The following is a 27,414-nucleotide window of genomic DNA, read 5'->3' as shown; positions in this document are numbered from 1 at the left end:
ACTTCAAACTGGCAAAATGAAAACAGTGAAAAAGCACGGAGTCTAAACAGACTGGCTGTGAAAGCGTGTGTTGATATGTTACAGGTAAAACAATTTGCCGCCATGGCAAGAGGCTTTAATACCCGAGAGCAGCATCTGATTGCTATTATTGATTGTTATTGGATTCAGAGTCAGACCAAGCAGAAACAGCGGTCAAGGACAGTGAGGGTGACTGAACTGATGTGAGAATCCAAAATATATAAAAGTTATATACAAGACAGATAAGAAAAGAATAAAACAGAAAGTAGCAAAAGAAAACACTATATTTCTCCCTTTGTCTAGTATTTGAGGATATTTTATCTCCCAGTTTCCTCCATCTAGTTTAGATGACCTCGATAAGCAGTGAGCCATATTATTTTTAAACTACTTAGTTGTCTTCTCAAATTGGGTCATGGAGGAGGATGAACGGATTTTAATTTTCTTGTCAGATTCCCATATCCATTTTTTTTTTCTTTAAAGATCCGGCCTGCCAGCTGTTTTTTTCTAATTCAGATTTTCTTTCTGTAAAACTTTAATCAGCCGTATGCAAATAACATTTTTATCTATTTATATTATTTTGTTTGTTCGTTTACTCCAGTACTGCTGCAAGTTACTCTTCTCTCGCTGTCGTGGGAAGTCCAAAAAAGTAATGTGTCCCAGGTGTATACACGTACTGTACTTTACTTCAATTAATGAGGAAAACTTATGAAGTTCAAAACAGTGATTATAAGCATCATGACTTAATCATCAACAATTGCTCATCATATGTATATATATATATATATATATATATATATATATATATATATATATATATATATATATATATATATATATATATATATATATATATATATATGATGAGCAATATATATATATATATACACACACACACACACACACACACACACACACACACACACACACACACACACACACACACACACACACTTTAATATTATTTAAAAAAAAAAACAGATCCAAGGCTGCATACTTGTGGAAGCAGCTTGAAAACCAGGAAAGGAAGGAAAAATAAGTGCTGAAAGGTGTGTGTATACAGGTTATAGAACTACACATACTGTAGAGCCTTGCTTCTTTCAGCTTGATGATGCTTAACCCCGAAGGGATGTTTGTAATTCAATGTAATTCAAGACTGGAAAGCGTAATTTAACTAGTTAGCATATACATTAAATGACTTATTTGATAAACTATAGCATGGGTCATCAATTTACAAATGAAAAAGCATCTCTAAATGATTAATTAGCTGGGCGTCAGCCAATTTAGCAGAATATATTTAGAATATTCAGATTTATTATAGGTATCTGTTTGTTTTTCTTAACATTTGTAATGCAATATTCTTCTCGCTGTGGAGTGTCATTTTGGAAACAACACCACTACGATTTCATGATGTGAAAGCTGTATAATATAAACACAACTGCTGCATTCCCTTATATCTGCCTTTTTCCCAACACTAAATGGGGATTCTGATCAGGAAAACTCTGAATTTTAGACATTATCAGACTAATATTAAGGATCTGGATATTTATTTTATACTCTTTATTAGCACTTGTTAAACCTTAAATCTGTCCCTATCAGCATCTAAAAATAAAGCTTAGTTATGACTTGGAACAACTCCTTAGTAATACTAGTAAGTAATAACATAATAGATCAAAATGTTCACATTTACTTTTGCCAAGTCAAAGCAACAATATTATCTGCTACATTTACCAACACTCCAAAAATTATAATTATATAATCTAATTTCTTAAATTTAACTGCACAGATAACTTTTAATTATCCTTTTACACAAAACTAAAGTCAGAATGTATATTCTAGAGGGAAAATAGATTAATATAAAATGAAAATAAATAATGCAATAGAAATCATTTAGAATATGTGTTACAGTAATTCTGGACAAATGAAAAAATATTGTAGGGTTCTGTGTTCACCCAAAAGAGATTTAACTTAAATAGCTTAAACCTTTACTCATTTTACCCAGTCCCAACTAGGCTTATTTTTGAGATTCCAGCTCAAAATATGGCATACTTAATTTTAAAATGAGTACATTTCATATCTGAGCATGGCCATATCTCAGGAATGACTTGCCCAATTTGAATGATTGACATCTCCTCTGGAATACTCACAGCCAATAGAATTAGCAGACATGGATTCAAAAGTCCATATCGCGTCAAGAACATTAGTACTTATTAAAAGTATGCGAAGAACTAACGTTTCCCACAAAGCCTTGGTGTCCTATGTTGCATGAGATCCTGCCAATAACAGAAATCGGAAGCAAGAGAGCGACAGGGATTTTTGACTTGGTGAATGATGATGGAGAAATGCTAAAGTTAGGACAAAATTCAGATTTGGGCTATGGAAAATTAAGTTGTTTTTTTTAATGGTGATTCTAAAACCATTAGAGACTTAGCTTTAACTAACGATCAGGGCATACATACAGTGTATTATTGTTTGTATAAACAAAAATGATTTGAATAATCTCTCAAATACCACCAGCTCTGGGGATGCTCGTTCCTAAAATGATGGGAGAACTTTTATTTGAAGGTCCTTTTTAGAATTCACTGCATTTTCCCCAAACAGAAAATACAGAATAATTCATTACTGTCTAACCGATACCACACTGGTGTTGGTGTCATTTAATAATTCAAAGCATTCACTTTTGTCTCTGGGACAAAACAATCAGAGCCCCTTTTTTTAAACAATGTTCACAAACACAATGAAAAGTAAAATGGTTTTACACTCGCAAACACTTGGCACAAAAGCTACAGCTTGAATTACATAGAATCACTGTTTCTCAAGTTATTTCCTTTCAAAACCAAGAACATACAGTATCTTTGCTGATAAAGACCAAGTACTTATATTTTCTATAAATGGCTTTAGCATCTTTAGTTATAACAAGTGTAGTATTTAAGAGTTGTGGAAAGGTCATCAGTTTGTTTGAACAGGTTGATAACTGTCACAGTTTCTTATCCACGCTTGTTTGAGACATCTCATCTAGACAATGCTTCTGGATATGGGGTCCGTTTTTTAGATGAAGATACGTGGATGTGTAGTTGACGTGTTGTTTGTTTGTCATTCACTTCCACTTGTTGTTGGCCAGTAAAAAGGTCCACTTTCAGCCAGTTGAGGAGAGAGGTGTGCTAGCTCCTTCCAGATCCTTCTTAACCCTTACAGTTGACAAAGTCTGCTATTTTCCTCCAATCATTTTCCATATAAGAGTTGCAGCAAGCCAATCTTCGTAGGTGCAAACTTCATGTCACTGCAGTATCATACATACCTGTGTGTATATGTTTTGTTTTAACTTTGAATACAAATACAGCTGGATAGATGACAGCAGGTTAGTCCACAGCTTTGTAGGATTATATGAATGTACAGACGGGTTCCACACCTACATCTGTGGAAGATTCCCACACTGTGAGTGAGAACACTGGCAGGTGCAACAGGACTATTTAGACTGGAAAATAGAAAAACAGAATCACTGTACATATTTAAATGGAGGAACAGTGCCACATGGTCCATTTTCCTCTGAACTGCTTCGGTGCTTCCATCTGCTTGGAGGTCCTCAGAAAGATGCCCTGCAGTGTTGCTTAGTGTCCATTGTTGAAGAAATGAAGGAGCAACAACATAATGTTGAACGCACCATTAACCACTATGCTTCGGGATGATGCCGAGTTAGGGAGGCTGTTGGAAGGCAGGCTGTCATGACCCACAAGTAGTTCATTTCCCAGAGCCTAGGACAGAGAGAGAGGTACAGAGTTAGACTGGCTTATGGAAAACACCCACCCCACCCCGTCTCCCAACTCTTTTTGATAGGGCTACTGCTAATGTGCAAATGCCGTACAGCCACTTGAGTCTCAAAGGGTGATCAATGCTCCTTTTAATTGGGACTAATCAAAAACAGTGATGGAATAACCATGTAGCTTAGTTTTGGGCATACGAATTGTAATAGGCCCTCCAGTGAGCTTTTTCATAAGGCAACATCCCCTGTTCCTCCTAAGTGGCTATCGCAAGGCTGCAACACTGATTTTAAAAGATGTATATCTTGTGAAAGAGAGGAGTGGAGCCTAGTCAAGTGCATAACTCCACTGCCTAAAACCAGCTCTATGACCCATAAAAGATATTGAAAAGAGAACTGTTGTACAGAGTGTCTGTGGTATTTTGAGTGATACAGCTCAGTTTTAGCTCACTCATTTATTCAACTGTGGCCAATTTTTATTATATAAGAAAAATTCTGATTAAAAAAGGCATGAAATGTGTCTTTTTAATATGTAATATTAAAGAGTGATATTCTGTTATTGGATTTTTTTTTTAAGTTTTTGACAAATATCATTATAGAAATTTTAAACCGTGCATGTTCTTTTGTTATTAAAAACGAATCAATCTCCTTTCGCTTGCTAAGCATTAATCAAAACCTTTTTTTCCTTACCCTTTTTTTTGCTTGTGAAAATGAAAATACACTTGTGTTGACTAATTCTTGAACTCTGTTTATTACATGAAAATATTCTTCTTACACAAGAAGCTGTACAACAAACTGAATAAAGACAAGGACAGAGTAAAAAAAATACATCTAATGGGTCATCTGTACATTTTTTGACAGAATGACCCAGAGGCAAGACTAGGCTTACAAAACAATGTGTGCCTTTTCCAACAGTCATTGGGTCAGTTGATAATAGTAAAAACTCATCCCTGATAGCTATGTCACACTGGACATCAAATAAATCAAATTTGGGGCATTCACACACAAAATGGGCCACATCGTATTTTAGTTTTTTCCTTTTCATCTTCATTGTATTTGTTAATTTACAACATTCTTTTTCAGGTGTCCAACACCATTCGTTCTCAAAACCCAAAGGTTTTTGTATCCTTCAAGATTGCTGGAAATTGAGATTTTTGAGGGTTCTTTTCTTCTGCTTTGTCTGCATACACGTTTTAATGCAATTGATATGGTCATTGTGGCCACATTTTTTTAAATTCCAAATTATTTTCTCTCTCTCTGAATTTACAATGGGTCAGGACCTGTATCCGCTTCTTTCTGAATCACACCGTAATACGTGAGCATTGTGATTTTTGACAGGCTTTTTTGTGAAAAATGAATGGTTTTCTCTGAAAAAGATGTGGTCTTGAAAGCAGGATATTTACTGAAACATCTAATTGTACTCTCAAGAAATATTGCTCCAATATATCAGAAATATATCAGAAGTGTCAATAACATTTGCCATTGGCTCTGATACGGCCCCATACCATCACTGACTGACTTTTTGACTTTTCAAGTTTTGTGCAGCCCATACAATTTCTTTCAAAAGAACATCTAGAATACTGATTCAGTACACACTTCCACTGAGTAATGATCCATCCCAAATGCCTCCGAGGACAGAGAGGTCAACACCATCTCTGGAGAATTTAACATTAGTCTTAAATGGCCTTTGTGAATTTAGCTCCAAATTGTTTTGATTGACAGAAGTTTTCTTTCATGGTATGAACTCCCATGTACTGTAGTTGTATTAAATAATGAGGTAGTGCCATTTGAGGTGTTGGAGATCAATGGTATCCAGCTCAGGCCTGAGCTCTTGTCCTTACACACTCTAAAATCATCTAATGATAATGTGCAATATAGAAGCGGAAATGTGAAAACCCATTCCACGTTTTGTGTCAGGAAGAGTCTGTAAATGTTGCAGTGATCCACACCCCATCTTTGGTATAATGACAAAGAATAATATGATTCTGATTCTGTTTGAGACTGGGTGCAGAGAAATAAATCATGAGTTTGGGGTCATGTGTTATGAATGATAGTTACCTTATAACCAATTGACATGCAGCCATAGTGGCCCACTTTTGTTTTAAAAGAACTTGTGTAGAGGACAGACAGAGGTCTAACTGCAGCCATAATTTGTGTGCATTTTTGTTCTTGATGCTCCATGTCTCTCGGGTCTGTCAAATCTTCTGGCTGATTTTGTCTCAGTCCATCAGAGAACTCTGAGACTGAATAGTTAATGAAATAATAGCAAAGGTCCCAAAAAACTCAGAAATGTACACACCTGTGTTGGTATTACTGTATCCAGAAGGTTCCTCATAGTTTCTATTGTTTCCGGTGGAGAAGTGGTGCTGCTGTTGTCTCTTCTGCTGCTGCTGGGTGTGCTGGACTGCCTGGGTGTCGGCTGCTGGTCTGATTCACTTCCAAACGTCATGAGAGCATTCTCTGAAACACGAAATGGTTAAAAAAAAAGTGTTAATTTAATTAATCAACTGAATGTGGGCTTGGTATCTTTTAATGTAGTTTCACCCACATCTTAATCAGTGACATATGCCTCCGGTTCTGAATTGTAAATTTTGCCTTAGAGCTGTGCTTCGCAGAGCCAGTTTGGAGTGGGTCAACAGAGGGGAGAAAAGTGAATACTCAGTATTCTCTTCAAGTATCTCGACTGCACCTGCCTCTCCACATTGACCTCATTAACGCGTGAGCATTTGCGCTGGCCAAATAACTCTGAGACCCCTCTCTTTATTTTTTCTAGGCAAGGGCCCAAGCAACGACTGCCCAAAGATTCACCTCACCGCGCGCCCCAAACAAAGATAATCACTGTATGCACAGGTTCAGTGATAGATTGGTATCGACTTACTGAGGTCAGCAATAGGGGTATTAATTACTGACACTTCAGAGAAGAGGTCACAAGAAAGAGAGACTGCATTCGGCTCAGAATTGGGTGAGGAGATGTACTCGTAGAGCAGTGTATGACTACTAAAGTAAGGCAGATATATCACCTTGAGGTGGTGAAATGATCTTATGATTATGTGTTCCCTTAGTGAAATGATTTTATGTGCACTTTAAACTATCACATCATTTCCATTTGCATGTTTTGTCCTCTGCTTGTGTGGGCTCTCACCAACTTTGTTTCTCACCACAGTCCAAAAACATGCATTTTAGGCTGTCCTGTCCAGGATGTAACCCTGGCTTTGACCCAAAGACATCTGAAATAGACTCCAGCAGACCCCTGTGACCCAGAATAGGAATAAGTTCATAATGACAACGGATGGATGTTTCTATTAGCATCATTCATGGTCTGAAATCCATTTTTCAAAACTGGTCATTCTCTCTTTTATTACTTCTGACCTGAAATTATAGCTGGGTAGTGTAATGATTAAAAAAAAATTCATATAACACCATTCGTATTTTTCACCTTGTAAAGCCATTAAGTTGGTAGAGCTTTGCCACTTCCTATTCATCTGTATTTTTCATCAACACAGTTAGCTGCAGACTCCCTAATAACTACTTATTTTATGGCAAACCTAGAAATTCGGGTTTTATTTGCTTTATACATAACCCATTTTTTAAAAAGACACCAAAGTAAAAACACTCTAAAATTAATACATTTGCATGATATATTCATCCTTGTCATTAATTGTCCAACAAAAAAGTTAATCAAAATGATGTGTGAAAAGGTATATGCATGTTTGCTGCTTCCGTAGGAGTTACCGTATGAGAGTAAGTAGGAGCCAGGTGTTGCTATGCAAATGCCACCAACTTCACAGGACAATGATCCCAAACACAACAGTACATTTACAACAGAATAGTTGAAAAGGAAAAAAAGAAATGGTAGGGAAATGGCCCAGTCCACATCCAGACATCAATCTGATTGAAAAGCTGTGTTGGGGCCATAAGAGAGTCGTGTAAGAATGAGTGTCTGCAAACCTGAAACAAGCTGTACGGAAAAACTGCACTGCAAAAAATAATAACTTCAAGTTATTTCTGCTAAATGTAGTTCTATAAACCATTGAATTATTAAATGTACTCAGATTTTCCAAACACTGATTATGTGTTTTGTAAAGGCTAATGTTTTCTAAAATGTGAGGTTCATTTAATAATGTAGTTTTATTTTTGCACACTGCTTTCAAGGGTAACAGTGAGAAATGGTTCTCTGGAGTCACAACTGTATTGTAAACAGCTGCTCTTTAGTTTGAGCTTTGCCAGTCAAATGTGCTTGAATGAATAATGTCTGCAGCAGCTGGCGAAGATGGAATAAGAAAGAAGTTATGTTTTTTCAGCACGCTCTACTTCCACCCAGGTGGAATTACCAAGGAAACCTTGTGAGAGGGATACTAATAACAAGAAGGGATGGAGTGAGCATGTAAATGGGAGGGAGAGAGGACTGTTATTAATGCTACAAAAAGCACAAAATGTCTGATTAAATACATCTCACTGCTTTTGTGGGAGCATGCTGGGAATCATCTTTTTCACCAAATACAGACAGCTCCGATCTTTCCCTATTTCAAATTGAGTCTATTTGAATGTTCCTTTTTACAGGTTATGAATGCAAATTATTATGATTAGTAAGTCATTTTTGTCTTTCATTTGAAGGATATTCATCCACTGTTCCAAGTAGGGAATAAAAGCATGTTAAACCACACAAGCAGATTTTGTTTCAGCTCTGTCATCAATTCTTTCTTTTTATAACAGTTCACTTGTTTTACAGTGTCCATGCGGTTCATTTTTCACCAGGTAAAATTAAGATGTAGTTTATGAAGAGTAAATAATGAGCATCTTCAAGGTGACCGTTTTGTTTTTTCCGATATTTTTTAATCAGTGCTTTAAAAAATGGCTTAAAAGATACATTACATTTGTTCCATGCAAACAAATGTCTTGTTTGCACAGGACAGGTATTAATTACCAGCAGTAATTAGTAATGCAAGGTAATTTTTGATATTCATCCAGTGCAAACGTGCCATGCCTGTAATTTGTAAAGTAGAAATTCCACAGTAATTTACCTCCCATAAATCAGAAAACACAGAAACTCATTTTAATCCTGCAGGAACCCACATCTCAGTGATCCTTTGCTTTGTTTTGTTTTTTTCTGTTCCGTTTCTTCAGGCCACCTTTTCTGCCTCTTTCCTGATTGAATTACACCGACTTTGGTTGATGTAATGATTGATTATATTTTGGTAGAAATTCAAGAAGGTTTTCAGCATTTAGCGACACATGGAGATGCATGAAAAGAATGAAGGAAAGCTCTGAATACATTCACTGTTCTGTTCACTGTAATTTAAGCGCATATGTCACTTTTCAGCAATCATTTTATCCACCTGTCTAAATGTGACCTATTGTAACTGAAGCTCAACTCGAGAATGTCTGTCTGATCCTAAACTTTTGATTTAATATGTCAAAATATCAGGGGATTAATGTTGTTCAATTTCTACTGAAATGCAGGCTTGTGCTTTGGGAATGTGCAGCACAAAATCTAGTCATAGGGGTGTGATTTTTAAATTACTACAGGTCCCTGGGTAATTCTAGTGCCAACAGGGGCAAAGGATATATATTTAGCTCAAACTTAAAAGCAAAATGGTGTCTGGGTCTTGTTCTTGATCTTTGGAGCTCTGCTGCCCATCTTTGTCGCTGAAATTTTGAAAATTCTTGTTCTCTCTACACAAAGCCTTTGTGACCCACACAATGATTGGCATCCAGTAAAGGAGTTTCAAGCTTGTAGAGTTGGACAGCACTTGAGTCTGACATGACGCACATCTGGTGATACCCACCAGCTGCACTCCATGAACACCTAGCTGTGCAAATGAACATGCTGCCAATGAACGAGACCCACTCAAAGTGGTTAACCCAAGGTCAAAGAGTCCTCATCCTGAAGGATTCCCAGAAGGAGGCACTTCCATCCAGCTACCAGCCAATAACCTGCTTTTCCACGACATGGAAGGTCCTTACAGGCAATATGGTGGACAAGATAAGTAGAAGCATGGATCAATATACAGTGAGTGAATCTCAAAAGGGAATTGGAAATGACACCGGAGGAGCCAAGCAGCAGCTACTGACTGACAGATGAGTTGATCTGAACTGAAAGACCAGACAGATGAATCTCTGCACAACCGACTAAAAGAGACCGTGACTCAATGCCACACTTGAAATTCGACATCAACAGGAAAGCTTTTATCAAGAATTCAGTAGGATTGTGAAAAACACACCAAGCGGCCAGTTGAAAACCAACTGCACAAGTTACCGTCAAGTGTGGTATTAACTAATAAATCACTGCAGGTGCAACAACCTCTTCTACATGGTTGATGGCAAACTGTATGCCAGGACTGTGAAAGATACTCACTGACTGACCACAACAGCAGGAGTGTGAAGCAGTGATACAGGACTGTTAGTCAGTCGAAACTGAATTCGAGTGAGGGCAAAATCATCAGAAATGACTACAAGTTTACTAACAAACCACGGTTTCCCAAAGGCAATATGGCAACTCAAGGCAAATGGCAACCATGAATTCCCCTGGAAGCTCAGGCAAATCCTGAAAAGCCAGGTGAATGGGAAAATCAATGTCTATAAATGCACTAAGCCAGCCAAGGATCAGAAAACCCACTGGTTTGATAACCTGGCCCCAGAAGGTGATGGAAGCCACTTGTGTCAAGACAAGATGAGTCAGTGAGACAAACTTGTGACCATACTTGGGCACTAGTTTGAATGTCTAAATATTTTCAGTCTTTGTATAGTATAGTGCAAGTAATTAGATGATGCCCTCAAAATGGTTCGGAAATTTCAAATTTAACACTAAACACTTCTTTCACTTGTTCCATTATGCAAGGGTGCCACTTGTTTGTTTTTTTACGTTTTCAGTTAAAAAGTGGGCAGTGGTCTAAATTATGTACCAATGACAGTTAAAGGTCCAACCTCATGTAAGAGGGATAGACATTACATACACATAATAAGAAAGAAAATAGCTTTTATTGTGTCTCTATCAATGAAAAGTTGAATCTTAGCAGTGAATCAGTGACTTGGGTAAAGCAGCTGATGAAAAAGGTTCATCACTGTCATTTCCTGTAACAATGGCATTATTTATGTTGGGACAACTCTCATTTGCCTATGCAAGTACAAAGTAGATAGTTAACTAGTTACACAGTATACTTAGCAAGTCAGTTGTCTTTTTTTAGTTAGCTTGCTATCTTCTCTTGTTAGCAAGATAGCTGTAAAACTTGTTAGATAGCTAGCTAGTTAGCAACCTAGATAGACAGTCATCTTTTACATTTAGGTGGCTGGATATTTAATATGTTTACCAGATCAGCTATCTTACTCACACAAACACGAACACATAAGCACACTTCTCCCATTATTCAACGCCATTACTGGCTCGCCCCCATATCAACCCTCCTAGCACAGCAAACCAGGTTGAGGTTCTGCACCAGGAAGCTGTGGAGCTCACTTAGGTGGCCTATGCCAGGAACTCCACCGTCACTCCCTCCACATGTGCTAGTGTTTGAGTATGTTGCTTTTCTCTGTGCTGAGGTGTTTTTTCAGTGTCATCCTTTCTCAGCTAATAAGGGTGGCGCCTACCGTGGCTGCGGCCCCAGGCACCTGTCTACCCCTGTCTAATGTTGTTGTTTGTTTTGTTTTGTTTTTTCTGTTCTCTTGGATGGCTGTACTGGAATCGTTGGCTGTATCCGAAATCGCATACTAACGTACTACATGCTACTGCATCAGTATGTACTGTATACTGCTTACTAAATGAACGATTCAGTACGCCGCTCCAGCAGACCGTTCACACAGCAGTAGCAGCCAGGTATCCCAGAATGCATTTCGCACCAAAACGTCAGCGGAAGCCGAGAACTAAAAGCAAGCTAAAAGCTGTTTTAATTTCCGCTGTAGCGCTGTTAATATTCCACTTTATTAAGTTTTAATATTTTTTCAGGCGTAAAAGTAACCGTTAAGATCCCCAACCCGGGCTCAGTTTATCCAAATAATGCCTGTTAAGAAATTTGCTCCGATGTTTTCAGGGATGAGAAGAGCCGCCGGCTCGGGCGCAGCAGCAGCTTACGACCGGAGTACAGACTTGATCGCCGGGTCCTGGGGAGAAAGTCATCCAATGAACTGACCTGCAGCTCTGTGGAGAATTACCGCTGGATGAAATAAATCATTTAGGAAGATAAATGTTGGTTTAATAGATTAAATCTAACAGTTGTAGCTGCCACATTAGTTTTTCTGAATATAAAGTGAAGCTTCATGTTTTTACTGGAGCCCCAGAAGCAGCGCTGCTGCTCTGTCTGTACATCAGAGCCGTCACAATTTTAATAAATGCATTAAAATGAACATATCAGTCTATTGAATTTCATTTTATTTTATTAAGCTACATATGTTTGGGTTTTTATTTAGTGCACCTCTACGTACTTGGTATAAAACATAATAAAAATAAAATTAATATTTCGCGCACATCCACTGACGTGACGACATCCACTGCCAATCCAGGAAGCAGGAACACACGCACGTGTGGTCCTCCTTCCAATTTTTGAATACGTGATCAGATATTCTTTAAATAGAATTCTTATAGTTTCATATGACACGTTAACTCTTCATGTTAAACTGCCTTATAGCCTACCAGTTAAAGAAGATTTTAAAGATGTTGATATTGTAGTGGCGGCTGTGGATGCCGCGGCGCCATCAGGTGGTTTGGTGCAGGATGTTTCCTGCGTTGACTGTGGTTTTATGTGGTTTTACCGTTTCTGTTGTTTTTTGTTCTGGTTGCTAGTGCACCATGAGGGAGATGGGCTTAGCAGCTAATGATACCCCTCTGTGTTGTGCGATGTGTGGTTCAATGACTTGTTAATACAGTCAGGGTTTTGAAACTTCTAAAAAGTTTGTCTGAACCCATTAATTTCACGCCTTGCCAGCGCTGCGATATAGAGGTTACAGATAACTACAAATTTTCAGCCTCTGCTCTAAAAAGCCTGACCATATGTTCTGCTTTGCAGTGGGCAGAGTGATACTCACTGAGACAGATGTTGTCAGTAAAATACCCCAGAAAATGATCACAGTCCTCTCCCTGGCTCCCACCAGCTGAGCAGGAACACCACGGGGCCACGTTGGATGTGGAGTTGTCAACGTAGTTGGGAGTTATTGTACTTCCTGCAGATAGACAGACAGCACCGGGTTTCGATCAGTATTACATATTCATCTTCCTTTCACTTGTTACATTGTATTGATAGCGCTCTATTAATGGAAACTGCATTTCCTGTACACCGACCTGCTGTGGAAGGGGATGCTAATACAGCCTTATTGGAGATTTTGGAGGTTATGTGATGATTCAAGAGATAAGCGGATGCTGATGAATACACTTATGTTCCTTTTTGAGGTCACAGATGTTTTTTCCAGCATAGTAAAGGTGAGATTTCATGTGTATTAAAAAAGAATTGGGCATGGAAATGTCAAAACAAATGTTTTTCCTCAGGGACACAATTGTTGGTTTTTGAAAATGCTGCCCAATGTTTACACTTTTATGGACAACTATAATTTTCTTTTCTTAGATTTCACTTCTTGTCCCTCTCCCACACGACATATGGCAGATACCTTCGTATACTGGATCTCACTGCTTTACAAGTTAATGTCGTTAAATTTTTCCTGTCAAATATATATGTTTTTTACTGTGTTACATCTCAGATGTGCACCCACCTATAAGCCCTGTGTAGGCGAGGAGACAGGCTCCATAGTTCCCCTGCTTGCAGTCACTGGCAGATGTTTCCGAAGGTTGACAGTCATATTGAAACTGAGCCAGACGAGACCTGCAATAGGTGAAACAGGCAATGATGACTAAAAACATTATAAAACCCTTTATTGTTTAATGAAAAAGGTTTACTGGTATTTTTTTCCAATTATAAATTCCTTTTTTCTATTACTTTAATTAACATGACATGAAGATATATAGATTTCCCTGCTGAAGACTGAAAGCACTAGACTGTAATGTGAATGTGATAGAAAGAGTAATATATTTCATCCCACAGACCTGGGATCATTAGTAAAGCCCTCTGAGTGTAATGGGGCTGTGGAAAAATAATGGCTATGACCAGAGATAGCAATGAGCGATAACTCTGATCCATCTGGCTCTTTATCTGTGCTAAATGTTTAATGTGTTATTCCAACAGGCTCTCTGGGGTGTTCGAACCAATGGTGGCAGAAAGCTTTAGGGTAAAACAGTGGGCTGTTTGGTTGATTGAAAGTCTGTTTATTTAGTATCAAAGAACCCTAATGCTGTATTCCAATGGCCCAAATATATATATATATATATGTTGAGTATCTTTAAAATTATATTTAAGGAGCACTCATATATAAAATGAAAAATGTGATACATTAGAAAAAGAGAGATGGCTCATAAAACCGAAACAAAACTGGGAATTGCAATCATATTAAAACTATATGTAATTATAGTCGTCTGAGATGGTTAAGTAATATCTATTATATAAATTACATTCAAATTATAATAGAAATAAGCCAATTAAAAGCTTACATTTAGCTCAATCTAACCTGCACACATAGTCAGCCTTGCAGATCCTCATCTGTGCAATACAATCAGGTTTTTCCACACTTTCATAGGAGCAGCTGGGTACAATGGTCTGCCTTCGACGCTCTGCGCAGGCCGTGTCCGTGCAGGGGCAGAAAAGCAGCTCGTGTGTGTAGTCAGCAGGAACCCGGTCAAAAAACCTACGCAGGGCCTTATTGCATTTAGGCCGGTTGCACAGGCCTGACTTGGCAGCGGGTTTGATACAGGCCGAGACGTATTCTGTGCGAAGCTTCTGGCACACGTCGTCCACGTTGCAGGCCTTGGCTGCATCCAGACATCGATTCACAGTTGTCATGCCAACCTCAGAATCTGTGGATGGGAGTAAAGTCAAAGACGAGATGTCAATGGAAAAGTAATAGCAGTATATAAAAGAAGCTTTATGTTTGCATGGGTAAATGCATATGATCCGCCGTATGAACTTGGCTTTCGGATTCATTCCTCTCTGATGGAAACTCATTTCAGGCAGGTGGTTTAGAATTGAAGATTAATGTCAAGAGAGAGGGACTGTGTCTGTAAATAAACAATGGAGACTTGTTGATGTTTTAAAAATAGCTCCATTTTTTTGCAGTTATTTTTGTTAGCTTTAGAACCACATATTGTCCATCTCACTGACTCATCTGATTCAATTAGCAAACGCTACCAGACCTTTTAAAGTCAGCCTTTTGTTATTTTTTTTACAGGTGAAATGTCTGAAAATACACTTTTGTCTTCCTTTTTGTCTGTGAAAATGTGGAACATCCTGACAGTGTCTCTCCAACTGTCTTGCCAAGGTAACTGTAGCTATGCAGTCATATCTGTGAAACGCTGCATATTTTATAATTTTTGTTGTTGTTTCACACCTACAGTATCTGTATATATATGATAGTTCCAACGTTGGCAAAATAAATTCTATATGTATTATATATATATATATATATATATATATATATATATATATATATATATATATATATATATATATATATATATATATATATATATATATATATATATATATATATATATATATATATACATATATATATATATATATATATATATATATGTGTGTGTATATGCAATTTGATGTTGCAGCAGATGTAAGGTTTCTTGTGCGAATGAAGGTGAAAGTGCTCTACACTAGCCCTCTTGACAGTCTAACAAACTTTATTGGGACCTGGTCAAAATCAGAGGACTAAAATCTGAGAAAGTGGAGTACAGAAAGACAAAGACGGACGATTTTGATCGATGTTTTTTATAGATAACGCACTGATGTGTGTGTAGTGGTGGTGTGTGAGTTTCAAAGTTTATTTAGACGGGACAATGCATATTCATGAACACTACATTAAGCAGTGTAAATACACCAGGTTTAGCAGAGATGCTAGTTTCCACCCGCAGTCCCCACAAACACTCACACTAACACTCACACCTACGGGCAATTTAGAATGATCAATTTACCTAGCATGCATGTTTTTGGACTGTGGGAGGAAGCTGGAGTTCCCGGAGGAAACCCACGCAAGCACGGGGAGAACATGCAAACTCCACACAGAAAGGTCCTGCTGGGCCTGGGAGTCGAACCGGGAACTTGCTGTGAGGCAACAGTGCTAACCACTAAGCCACCGTGCTGCCAGACGTGCTGTGTGGTTATGTTGGATGACCACAACCGGACCGTTGGGCTGAATCAGTTAGTACTGGTATCCCAAATATACCATGACTAAAAACTAAAATCAATCCGTCAACACCACATCTAAACCAATAGCATGACCCGGTCTTGCATTGCTGCAACCCCATTCCACCTACAGTACATCCCCCCACCTTTCTTTCTTTTCTCAAGTCCACAGTCCCATACACCACGCACTCTATACCTCTACTCTGCACTTTATAGCTGTGACACCAGCACTTTACATAGACACTTGCACTGTACTTTAGTCTGCTGCTATAACTTATAACTATAACTTATGAATGTAAAAATACTATGAAATGTGTTATGTGGGTGGTTGTATTACTGTTGTATTGGTTATATTATTGTACTATTGTATTTTTTTAACTGAACACTGTATTGCTCTTAAACTTGCCTGTTTTTATATCCTAGCCGGGGGGGACTGCCAATGGGAATTAGCCAATAGGCTACATTTGGGTGCATCTGCCTTTATTTTGTAAACGCATAATGATGTGCACTGTCCCTCCTCATCAAATAAATAAATTGAAATTGAAATTGAAATCTTGGGTCAGTGTCATGCAGCAGATCTCCACCAGCTCAATGTTGGTTTTGGTTGTATTGTCATTGCTTAACTTCTTGATGGCTGCAGGAACATGTTCTGGACTTCAGTACCTTTCTACTCAGCTTTTGGAAAACCGGACAACAAAGACAGAGCGAGGAGAGTAAAGAAGGAAGGATTGCACTGCTTCTTAACAGATCGTGTAAATGTAGACATACATATGTTCATGTCATTTCATTGTAGCTGACCTCATTAAATGGGCACTGTTCACACAGACCCAATCGAAGCAGCACATCAGAGTGATTAAACACACAGCATGGCAGCATGGTGGAGACATTTGAATGGCAGGAACGTTGCCTTCTTCGGTGCCAGCATGTGCAAACACTTGTTGCTTCTGTGTTTTGCCACTGCTACCTCCTGGGGGGGTCAGCAAAGATGTCCCACTTTGAAAGTGTTGTATGTAAGAGGGGATCAGAAGTGATGAATAACAACCTAACCTCTTTAGAATAGAGGTGGGGTCTGGGGAGGTGGTGGGATTTTTGAACAGCAGCAAACTTGGCAGCTGTGTTTCCTTTTAAAAATGCAGAGATCAATACAGTTCCTCTTTTAAATAAATCAGCCAACTAGGCCTTTAAGCACTTTTCTGTCTGGTGGTTTACAGTCTTGACACATCCTCACCACCGCCCCTCCAACCTTTGGGTGGGTGGATACCAATTATACTATATTTATAGCTATTCATATCATATTCTATCTAATCAATCTATTCTATCATATCTCCCATTTACTGAATGATGAAAAGGGTATGGAGTCATACCCAAGCCATGAGAGGCATTTCTCTGGCAAAAACTTTGAAATCTTTAATTTGACCCGATTTGGTTCATAATAGCATTACTCAGACTTCCACATGTTATGATACTCTGTTGCTATGGGAGACACGGAGCAAGAGACATTAAGCCAGATGCTCATTTTTAATCATGATGCATTAACAAATATATTAAATCAAATTACATTGCTCCAATCTGTAACGCAATGTGATCAAAACATGAAAACATACAGCAGCATTAATGAATGGGTGTCTGCGGTGAGAGAGGGAAACCTTTTACTCTGTGTGGAAACTTCCAAGGGGTGAAAGACATACTTGCTGCCAATGAAATGAGCAATCAGGTGACAGCGTCATCAGGCAAAACTCATCTGCAGTGTGTTTAAAGTTTTTTAAGACAGGCAAGTATTCCATCCAGATTGGCGAAATCTGTTTCTGATTAAATATGTAAACAGTTGAGTATGCTTTTGTTTGAGTGTTGATTTATCATTTCACTTAAACTTAAACTTGTTTTGTGAATCAACTTTGTCTATAGTCAGTCACATCTTTTTTTTCTGCCGTGCTGTTCTCTTTTACAAAGTAAGTTAAAGAATAAAGTCATGTAAATAAGTGTAGCTCTTGTAAAATCCAGACAGCCCTCTTTTTTTATTTATGTCAATGATATGATCTTCCTCTGAAATGCAGAGTATCTATCATCATACAGGTAAAGTGCTTTTACCTTCCAGCTTAATGTGATGTTTATGTCATCATAAAAAAACTAAAAAAAAACCTTGTTCAATTATTTTATTCCAAGGAGTGTAAAGTTTATTTGGGAGGCCAAAATGACATAAAGGGGAGCAGTTTTAATTGAAAATATGTGTTTACCTCCCTCCTCCCTGTTTTTATGGCATTAATCACATGCACTCAACACAAGGGGCGGGAGGGGGTCCCACATCACCCGCGTTCCCTCACCGGCCTGGGCCTGGGACGGGTGGGTCGGGTTACCCGGGCCTGGCGGGGCCCGCCGTGCAGCCTGGGGTGCCTTCTGGCGTTGCTGGATCCCCCCGGGGAGGGGGAAACGGTGCGTGATTGTATGTCTGTGTCGGTGAGAATGCGGTATGGAAGGGTCCTGCCATGGAGGATTTGAGCCTCCATTGGCAGGACATCAAAAACTTAATAATTTATCAATATTATATTATACAAAGATGGTTATTATTATTATTATTATTATTATTAGTATTATTATTATTATTATGTATAGTATATTATATTATTATTAGTATAGGTATCGGATAGGTGAATGGATGAATGAATGGGATGCCTGGGTCTGGGGCCCTCCGTTGTCGGGCCTGCGCGGGTGTCGCCTTGTTGGGGGGTTCCCTCTCTCCGGGCCCGTCTCCAGTCCCCCCCGCTGCCTCTACGGCGGGGCGCCCCTCTGGTCTTGGAGGGCCACTTTCGTGGGGGACGGGTGCGCCTGCCCGCGTCGGCGGCCGGGGCGGCTCTGTCTCTCCGGGCAGGCTGGCCCCCTGCCGGGTGGGGGTCGTTGGCCTGAAGGGTGAGGGCCTCCTGGCCGCGTGTCCGGCCCGGACCGGGTGGCCGGGGATTGCCTGGGTCGCGGTCCGCCGCCGCGGGATCCCTGGCTGCCGCCGGGTGGGGGGGGGGCCTCGCAGGCGGTGGGTTGCCTCCCTCCTACTTCTCCCCTCTGTGGGGTTGCCGGTGGCCTGGGTTCCGGGCTCTTCCTTGTCGGCCTCTGGTCTTGCGGGTGGCGGGGTTGCTCCCCCCCCTCCCCCACTATAGATACACTTCAGGTGGAGCTTTGTTTGGTTTATTACACACACACACACACACACACACACACACACACACACACACACACACACACACACACACACACACACACACACACACACACACACACACACATATAGTCATTTAGTCACATGCATACACACACACACACACACACACACACACACACACACACACACACATGCATGATCATATACATACACACACACACACATAGACATACACACTGGCTTGTTCACCTGCATGCTGGCTCTCTAGTTTTTGGGTTTAGGTAGCGGTAGCGATAGCTTAGCTCAGACTGCGATCAGATCTCAAGATTTAGGTCGATTGCTGTTCGTGTTTTGGATGGCTCCGTGCCGGTTTCGTGCTTTGTTTGTGGTTTTTTTGTTGTTGCAGATTTCCAGTGCTTGACGTGTGTCTCCGTGTGTTCCTGCTTCCTGGATTGGCAGTGGATGTCGTCACCCCCCACCCCCACCCCCTCCCCCCCCCCAAAAAAAAAAAAAAAAAAAAAAAACACTGGGTTTGTATGTGTATATTTATGTATGTGTACGCATATGTGTGCGTATATATATGTATATATTACATATAGTAATAATGCACATATATACACTTTTGGTTTCTACCGTCATGGTATCAATCAATAATATGTGTGCAGACAAGGTAAAAAAAAAAAAAATAAAAAAATAAAAAAATATGTGTTTACGGCAAATTAGCAATTAATAGCCACCCAGGGCCAATTGACCTATGTCAAAATAAATTGCCATTTTAAGCCAGACTTGAGTGATTACGTCAATAAAGTTCCAACAGACAGACTGAGGAAATGTTAACTTTGTAAATGTTTGAAAAGTGTAAAAAAGAAAAAGAAAATGACTGTTTGTTGTATACGCACGTGCACGTCTTTCCAGTTGGCACCAACTTTTTACAAGTCTGCTAAGTAACCACCACTGTGGACCACATGCGTGGGACCAAATCATTTTGGTTCACACAAATGCAGGAATTAGATCCATATGGATGTGAATGAGCAAGAGGGATGCACAGCACTAAGCTGGTAGACCTCACAGACTGAGAGGACCGGGACCAACTAGTGAGTTATTAATGTGTGCGAGACCAAATGAGGAGTGCACAACAGTATGATACATACACATCAGTGGGAAAAAAAGCCCTATCTAGGGATAAATGCTCAGGGGTAGAGTTAATGATTCGCCAGCTTGTCATTGCTCAATTAAAAGTATACCACACAGCTGAACTCTACGGCATGCCGCCCTGGTTAACAGTCAAAATGAAATGTAGCACTACATTTAATTTGACATTTCAGCCAGGACCCGAGGGGTTCCTGACTGTGGAGGCACACAGAGGTGCACTTGGGCTCTTATGGTTGCCCTAGGCTCTCCTGGAGAGCCTAGGGCAACCTTTTATACCCAAACCTGACTCCGTCCTCCATACTAAATAAATAAATAAACATATTTAAAAAAAGTAACTGATACACACCAGGCCACATGTTTAGACACCTTCGCTTTTATCCTTCATTTGTTTATCACAGTGACTTCAAGTAAAACATACTTTTTTATCACCATTAGGCAGCCCTTGATATCATACACCTGAAACATGGCATACAGCTTTGGTCAGAAAACTGTATGCCTCTCTAGCATACCTGCATCGCAAAATTTGTTATCTCTTAATAATCATATTCCTAAGTTTCCTTTGTTTGTTGTCAGATCTTTGGTTGTGTTTTGTCTCCTGCTTCCCAATCAGGGGGTCAGTGAGTCAGTCTTTGGCTTCTATGGTCTGCATTTCAAAATGTCCTCGGGCAAACATCTGAAGCCCACATCACCAACGGTGCTTTGCCTTTCAGCAATGTGAAAGTGTTTGTATGACAGAGCAAAGCCTGAATTACACATCAAGAAGTTCAGTATGAAGGTGTATTATAGAAATGGGACTTTTACTTAAAAGTGTTTTGAGTGGTCAACAAAGCTAAAAGAAGAAAAAAAAAGTATAATATAAATTAGTGAATTTACCACTTATCATGTTATTATTACACTGTTAGAGACGTATGTTACCAAGGAAAATAAGGCAAGCTTTAGAATATCATATCACGGCAAGTCAGCTATAAAAATAACTCCATTATTATGTTATTTCAGCATCAGAGTCTATGATGTGAATATGCATCGGACATCATTTTGTATACTGCGGTTATGCTCGAATGAAGAACATTATTTGTGCTGTGTCTGTAGAAGGTGTACAGTATATTCTGTTACCTAAAGGTTTATTTCTAAGGACAGCTGTGGAAGCTTTGCGTTGTAGAAAAGAAACAATCAAAAAGTGAGATAGTTTAAGATGACGTGAACGGTAATAAAAGGTAATTCAACTTGCCTGCTGTAATGGAGGCCAAGCGGACATAGTCGTAATTCCTCCGCACTGTCTCGTAGGGAAAACTCTCCACCAGGTTGAGTCCTGAAGGGAATGATGAACATATGGAGTTGGTGGCTTAAATGAACATCACATCTCATCAGCAGTATATGAGACATAACACAGAAATGTTGGTTTTATTTATAAGTACATTGTTCTGATTTACTGGATATAGCAACCTTTAATTTAGTTTTAGCTGTTACAAAGTTTTCTTCACTCTGTCCCCTTTATACACAGTATAGACAGTATAGAGTGACTTGGTCTCTACAGTTACACAACAATAATCACACTGCAGTTAAGATTTGTTGTCTTGTGCAAATAAGTGTCAACATGTGGAGGAATTTAAAGGCGCAATGTGTAAGATTGTAAGTTTACAATGTGCCGAAATAACCTTGAAACTGCAAGAAAGTGAGAAGAAATAAGTGCAGTCCTGTCATAAAAACGATGACTATGTCTTTGGCTGCTGAGATATCCACCGAGTTAGGGTTGCTAAATAACTAACTTCAGTCCGTCCTGTCTTGTAATACCATTTTCTGCCATGTGTGGCAGTAGCGAGCAACATAGAGGCTTAAGTACAACATAACACAAAGAAGTTTCAAAATTTGTAGCAGTGCTTGAACTTGTTGTCAATCATGTAGTTTAGAGGTGGAGAATTCCAGTCCGAGGTGCTGTCATGCATGTTTTTTAGACGTTTCGCTGTTTCATCACGTTGTCATTAAGGTGTGTACAAGTCTGGTAATCACACATTCATTTATATCAGGGTGTGTTGAAGCAGGGAAACTCTAAATCGTACAAGACAGTGGCCGTCTCGGACCAGAATTTCCCACCCCTGATGTAGGTACTGCCCACAAGTTACCATTTTAGGATAGGTAAACAGAAAAGGCAGGGACAGCTGAAGCTCTCAGGAACTTTGCAACCATCATATCCACCCATACAGGGAAAGTTTATTTAGGAAGTGAAAAAAAATGCAGATAAAAACGGGTAAATTTAGAATAAATATCGGCAGTGCTTTCCCTCGTTGGAGACGGATCATGGACAACAAAGAAATGAATGTTGATACAGAACTTGCAATGTTTCTTTTTGATTGGTAAGTGATTATTATTTCACTTAACATTTTTGATGATAGTGTAAGTTATAATAGCGTCAGGTCAACACCAATTGTATTGATTTCGACTTTTTCCTGCCTGCCCGCAGTAGATTGACACAGCATTGATTTGACTTGTTTCAAAATTGCGGAGATGGCTTTAGAAATGATGTTGAGAAAAGAAAAGTGTAAATGAGAAAAACAATTTCGATGTCCGTTATAGATCTTGTTTTCTTGGTTACAGATTCTGTTTGGATTCTCAGATTTTTGGGTTTGGATTCGGGATATATGTCATAGAATTAATGGGGAGGGACTGAACGATTTCTTGTTTCTTACGCGAGGGTAGACCAACTCACTTTGCACAGCAATGCTGCCCCCGTTTTGATAGGAGTATGAATTACATTTTGTGCTTCACATTACACATTGCTCCTTTTTAAAGATCAAATTGCCAACTTCTGGTTAAGGGATTTTGTAAACCACATCTGCCCTAACAGTTTACTCCGGTGGTACACATCAGAAAACAAAAATCTTAATTAGACCCAAACCTTTGTCTTTTTAATGATGTATTGTCCAACAGTTATTGTGTATATACAACCTAAATTCCAAAGAAGTTGGGACACTTGTAAAATATAAATACAAGCAGAATGCAATGGTTTGCAAATTCCCTATACCCTTATTTTATTCACAAAAGAATATATAAGACATATCAAATGTTTAAAGTCAGAAAATATATCGAAAATAAATAAATTACAGTTGGGATAAGATCACGTTCTGTGTAGCATCCCCAGTTTCAACAGCAGCTCATATTTGAAACTGAAGAAACCACTGGGTGACGTTTAGGAGAGATTGAATCCTTTTTAGGGTTTGATATAGCATTCAATCTGCTCAACTGTCCTTAGTCCACTTTGTTGTATTATTTTGTTTCATGATGATTGAAACACTGCAGGAAGGTCAGTTCAGCCCCCAGAATTCTCCGCCACAAAGCTATGCTTTTGTTATGAATGCATTAGCAGTTTAGCATTGCTCAAAGAGCCTTGAAAGATCTTCCCTGACCACTACTTTCTCTAGTTGGGAGATGTGTTTCTCTGAAATCTGAATTTACGTTTCCTTCCTAATGCCTTCTTTTCCAGATATGCAAGCTGGCCATTCCACAGCCACTAAGCTTGGCATTTTGATTTATTACTTTAATTATATTATCTCTTTTCCAAGACATTGGTTTTTGAGGCATTCTTGGAGGTCAGCACAGAATTAGGCATTTTAATGGAGATAAAAATATATACACAGATATGCTTACATAATGTTTCACCATTTTAAAGAAAGTATGAAACATATAAAGAGAAATTATGCAATGTTTTCACCTAGATGGAAGCTGTACAAATATCCAATACATATCCGATTTATTTTCACACATTAATAAAGCCTCAAACTATTCTCAGAATATCTGAATACGTTTGCTATTTACTTATTTATTTTTGTAGACAGTTTTACACAGATTAGTGAATATCTAACCATCTGTGGTTGTTGAAGCGTCTCTGTGTCTCTAAGATGTTCTTTTTATGCCTGATCATGTCACTGACCCATTGCTAGTTAATCTAATAAGTTACAAATCTTTCCCCACAGGTGACTTTTTAGGACCACGGACATTTCCAGCCCTTGTTTCTTACCAACGTCACAACTTTTTTGAAATGTGATACTGCCATTACATGTAAAATGACTTAATATTCATCATGATGTCTTATTTTCAACTAATGTTGTGATTTCCTTTTTATTTTGAATAAAAAAAGGATTCATTAGATTTACAAATCATTGCATTTTTTATTTTTTTTGTACACACCATCCAAACATTTTTGGAATTGGGTCTATAAGTAATTTAGAGTTTGGATTCTTAGAAATCTTTCAGAGCAAATCCACAGACCATGTATGATAGACTGATGAAGGCTCCAGTAGATGCTCAGGCAGTTCTTCTCTTTCTTCATCCCTCGCTTACACTGGCAGCCATGTAAAGGGCTGGACAGGAGGGCGGACACTGCATTGGCACACTGGCTTCTGGCACCAGGCCCGAGCTTCATGCTGCCGTTGCCAGCCACACACTGGCGCAAAGTACGCAGGCGCGGGCTACAAGTCTCATCACTGGAGCACGAGACTCCCGCTTCCAAGCAGTCTGTGCCGGCAAGTATGACCTCTACCAGGGCTGAGAGGGAGGAAATCAGAGCACAATAAGAGCAGAGAGGTTAGAGGAATCGAGAGCCAATGTAAACATTCAGATTAGCTGCTGGGTAGATGAAAAGAGGAAAAAGAACAATGTAATGAATAGGAACTTCTTTTCTGGAGACACTGGGTTTTATGTAAAGTCATTAAGGACTTCTCACTTTCACGGGTCTATTTCATGGATTGGCACGTGTGGTTGCTAGTCCACCACAGGACCACACAGACAGAGACAAACTGTCCAAAAGGAACCCCACCTCCTCTATGACAGCTTGTGCCAGCCAAGTGGCTGGTTCAGCCTTGGTTGCGCAATTCCTCCATATGAATTTGTAATATATGCCCACAGATTTGTAAACGTTCCCACAGATTTACAAAGGGAAGTGTTGGTTAAAAAGCTAGGAATGCAAATCTGTGGGCACAGTTTGTGGAGGGCATGGATCATAAACCCATACTGACTTCAAAACTGATAACAGACTTGATAAAACGAGAGGATTTTAGAGACTTTTTTGTATGCAGGCTCTGTATAAAAAAATATGTAAAACTTTTAACAATCCTCTCATGATTTTTATTTTTGATATCATTGTTCACATTTATTACACCTGAGATGTGTCTTACATGGCCAATAAGTGATTGTTTGCAACAACACTGTTGCCAGCTAACGCTTGATAATAAAAAATTAGAACAGACTAAGGGAATTAGTAGAATAAACTTTGTGAATCTGCTTTTACAAATAAAAGGTGAAACAAATGAATCAATGACTGTGTTCTATGTAGTCTCCCCTATAGAAGAGGTCATTTCATCTTTAATCCAGGTTTGACCAGTCTAGGTATTGTAGTTTTTGAACTGAACCTGGTCTAAGGTTGTCTCAGGACTTGTATTGTGCTCCCTAACATCTCTAAAAAAAAAATGACTCTTTGCCTTCTGTGGAAATGGACACTAACTCCAGCATTGTGGTGTAAAGGTGGAGTTTGCCTTTCCATGCCGACAGAAACTGAATGCCTTTTGCTGTGACGAACAGTACAAGGTGATGCCAAGTCTGGTCATATCTGGAGAAGGAGATGGATAAAAAAAACCTCACAAACCACAGAGTAATTGTCTTCTTTTTTTTTAAGTGTCATAAAATAAATACCAAAAAAAGACCCTGTGCCAAGCAGATGTAATGGAGTTATCTATCAAGTAATTGATTATAATCTTCATCCTGCAAGATTCACAAAGTCTACAATACTTGATTATATCTAAAACGTTCTGATCGTGTGTTACCTGGCAACAGTGCTGCTGCAGAGAATCAGCGTACACTGATAATGGTGCCTCAATGAAATAATGCTCCTTGTATGTATCTGTAAGATCACATCCTCTCATTTTACATGGTTACTTCTCCATGCAATAAACGCGATAAAGTCACAACATGTAAATAAAAACATTTGGTAGTTATTAGATGGTTTATTTTGTTACTAAGGTTAGGTGTAGCAATCCACTTCAAGTGACGATGCTAAGCTGGGAAAGTGGGGTCACACTGATTTACTGGATGAAAAGAAAAGACAGTGGTATTTAACCTCTGGGGTCGATGGCAAATGAGCCATTTCTAAGAATGTTGGCGTTTCCCTTAACAAGGTTTTCAATTTGGTTTTCAGAAGTTGAAAATATGAAAAATTAGACAATGTTCTCTGTCGGCACCACGAAATAGAAAAGCAAACTATTGAATTAAGCATCTTAAGCAAACTAAGAATGTCTCTTAATGTCAAAATAAATAAACAATATAAACTACATTAAAACATTCTTTTTTCTGAAATGTGTATCAATCTTTTCGTAGCTTTGTCAAGCCAGGTTGCTTTAAATTTGATAACTTACTCTCACTGCTGGTCATTAAACCAGGTCATTCAGTTTTCAACACCTAAAGTTCCCCTTTAGAATCATTTTTCAACATGTGGGATAATCCCCCCCATAGGTAATGTCACTGTTCTACCATGTGCTGCCATGTTAACCTCTAAAATTAAACTTTTGCATATAACTATTTTTTAACCCCTAAACACAATGTTTGCCTAAACCAAACCTTTGCAGGAGTAAACCTCACAAAACAGCTACCTAACACATACTTATGTTGCTTTGGACATTTAATATTGAGCCCCAAAGCCACAATCACAGCTGTCTTATTCAAGCCAAACCCTGGACAGCAGTTACTAAAGGGATTTCCTCATAAATCTTTTTGCTGGAAAATGTAGCTGTAAAGTGTACCATATTAAAAAAAAAGGTGTACTCAGTGAGTTTAAGTATGACAACAGTAGGAGGTTTAGTGCAAATGTGTCGATGACACAAGGGACAGAATTACAAGAAAAGGTCCATGCAGCCAAATGCATTACTGGGTAGATGGCGTCAAGACTGAAATTAATGCTTTGTATGCATTCACAAAGATATGTGTATATGCAATTACTGTGTGACAGATTCAATAATTGTTAACATCATGAAAAATAACAACAATGTTCAGGTCTCCTCTGTGGTGCTGAAAGATGTGCAGCTTCATTACTGCGGTTCAGTGTTTTCAAGTTACTTTTAACACCATCTTTG

The 27,414-nt window shown here is 38.9% G+C and overlaps 1 protein-coding gene across 1 annotated transcript in view; it reads right to left on the bottom strand.

The window, feature by feature from the left end:
• Nucleotides 1-2,549: 2,549 nt before the first annotated feature.
• Nucleotides 2,550-27,414, bottom strand: part of gfra4b (GDNF family receptor alpha 4b) — a 77,136-nt gene continuing 52,271 nt past the window's right edge. Inside the window, exons 2-8 of the mRNA XM_061726197.1 lie at nucleotides 24,563-24,838; nucleotides 21,528-21,608; nucleotides 14,315-14,660; nucleotides 13,466-13,575; nucleotides 12,788-12,922; nucleotides 6,072-6,232; nucleotides 2,550-3,767 (exon numbers count right to left, since the gene is read on the bottom strand). Coding sequence (XP_061582181.1) covers nucleotides 3,624-3,767; nucleotides 6,072-6,232; nucleotides 12,788-12,922; nucleotides 13,466-13,575; nucleotides 14,315-14,660; nucleotides 21,528-21,608; nucleotides 24,563-24,838 — 1,253 coding nt within the window. The 3' untranslated portion in view covers nucleotides 2,550-3,623. The remainder of the gene's footprint in view (nucleotides 3,768-6,071; nucleotides 6,233-12,787; nucleotides 12,923-13,465; nucleotides 13,576-14,314; nucleotides 14,661-21,527; nucleotides 21,609-24,562; nucleotides 24,839-27,414) is intronic.

Source organism: Cololabis saira, chromosome 7 (genome assembly GCF_033807715.1).
Source record: "Cololabis saira isolate AMF1-May2022 chromosome 7, fColSai1.1, whole genome shotgun sequence".
Lineage (NCBI taxonomy): Eukaryota > Metazoa > Chordata > Actinopteri > Beloniformes > Belonidae > Cololabis > Cololabis saira.
The sequence above is the reverse complement of the archived record's forward strand: the minus strand, read 5'-3'. Positions and strand labels throughout refer to the sequence as shown.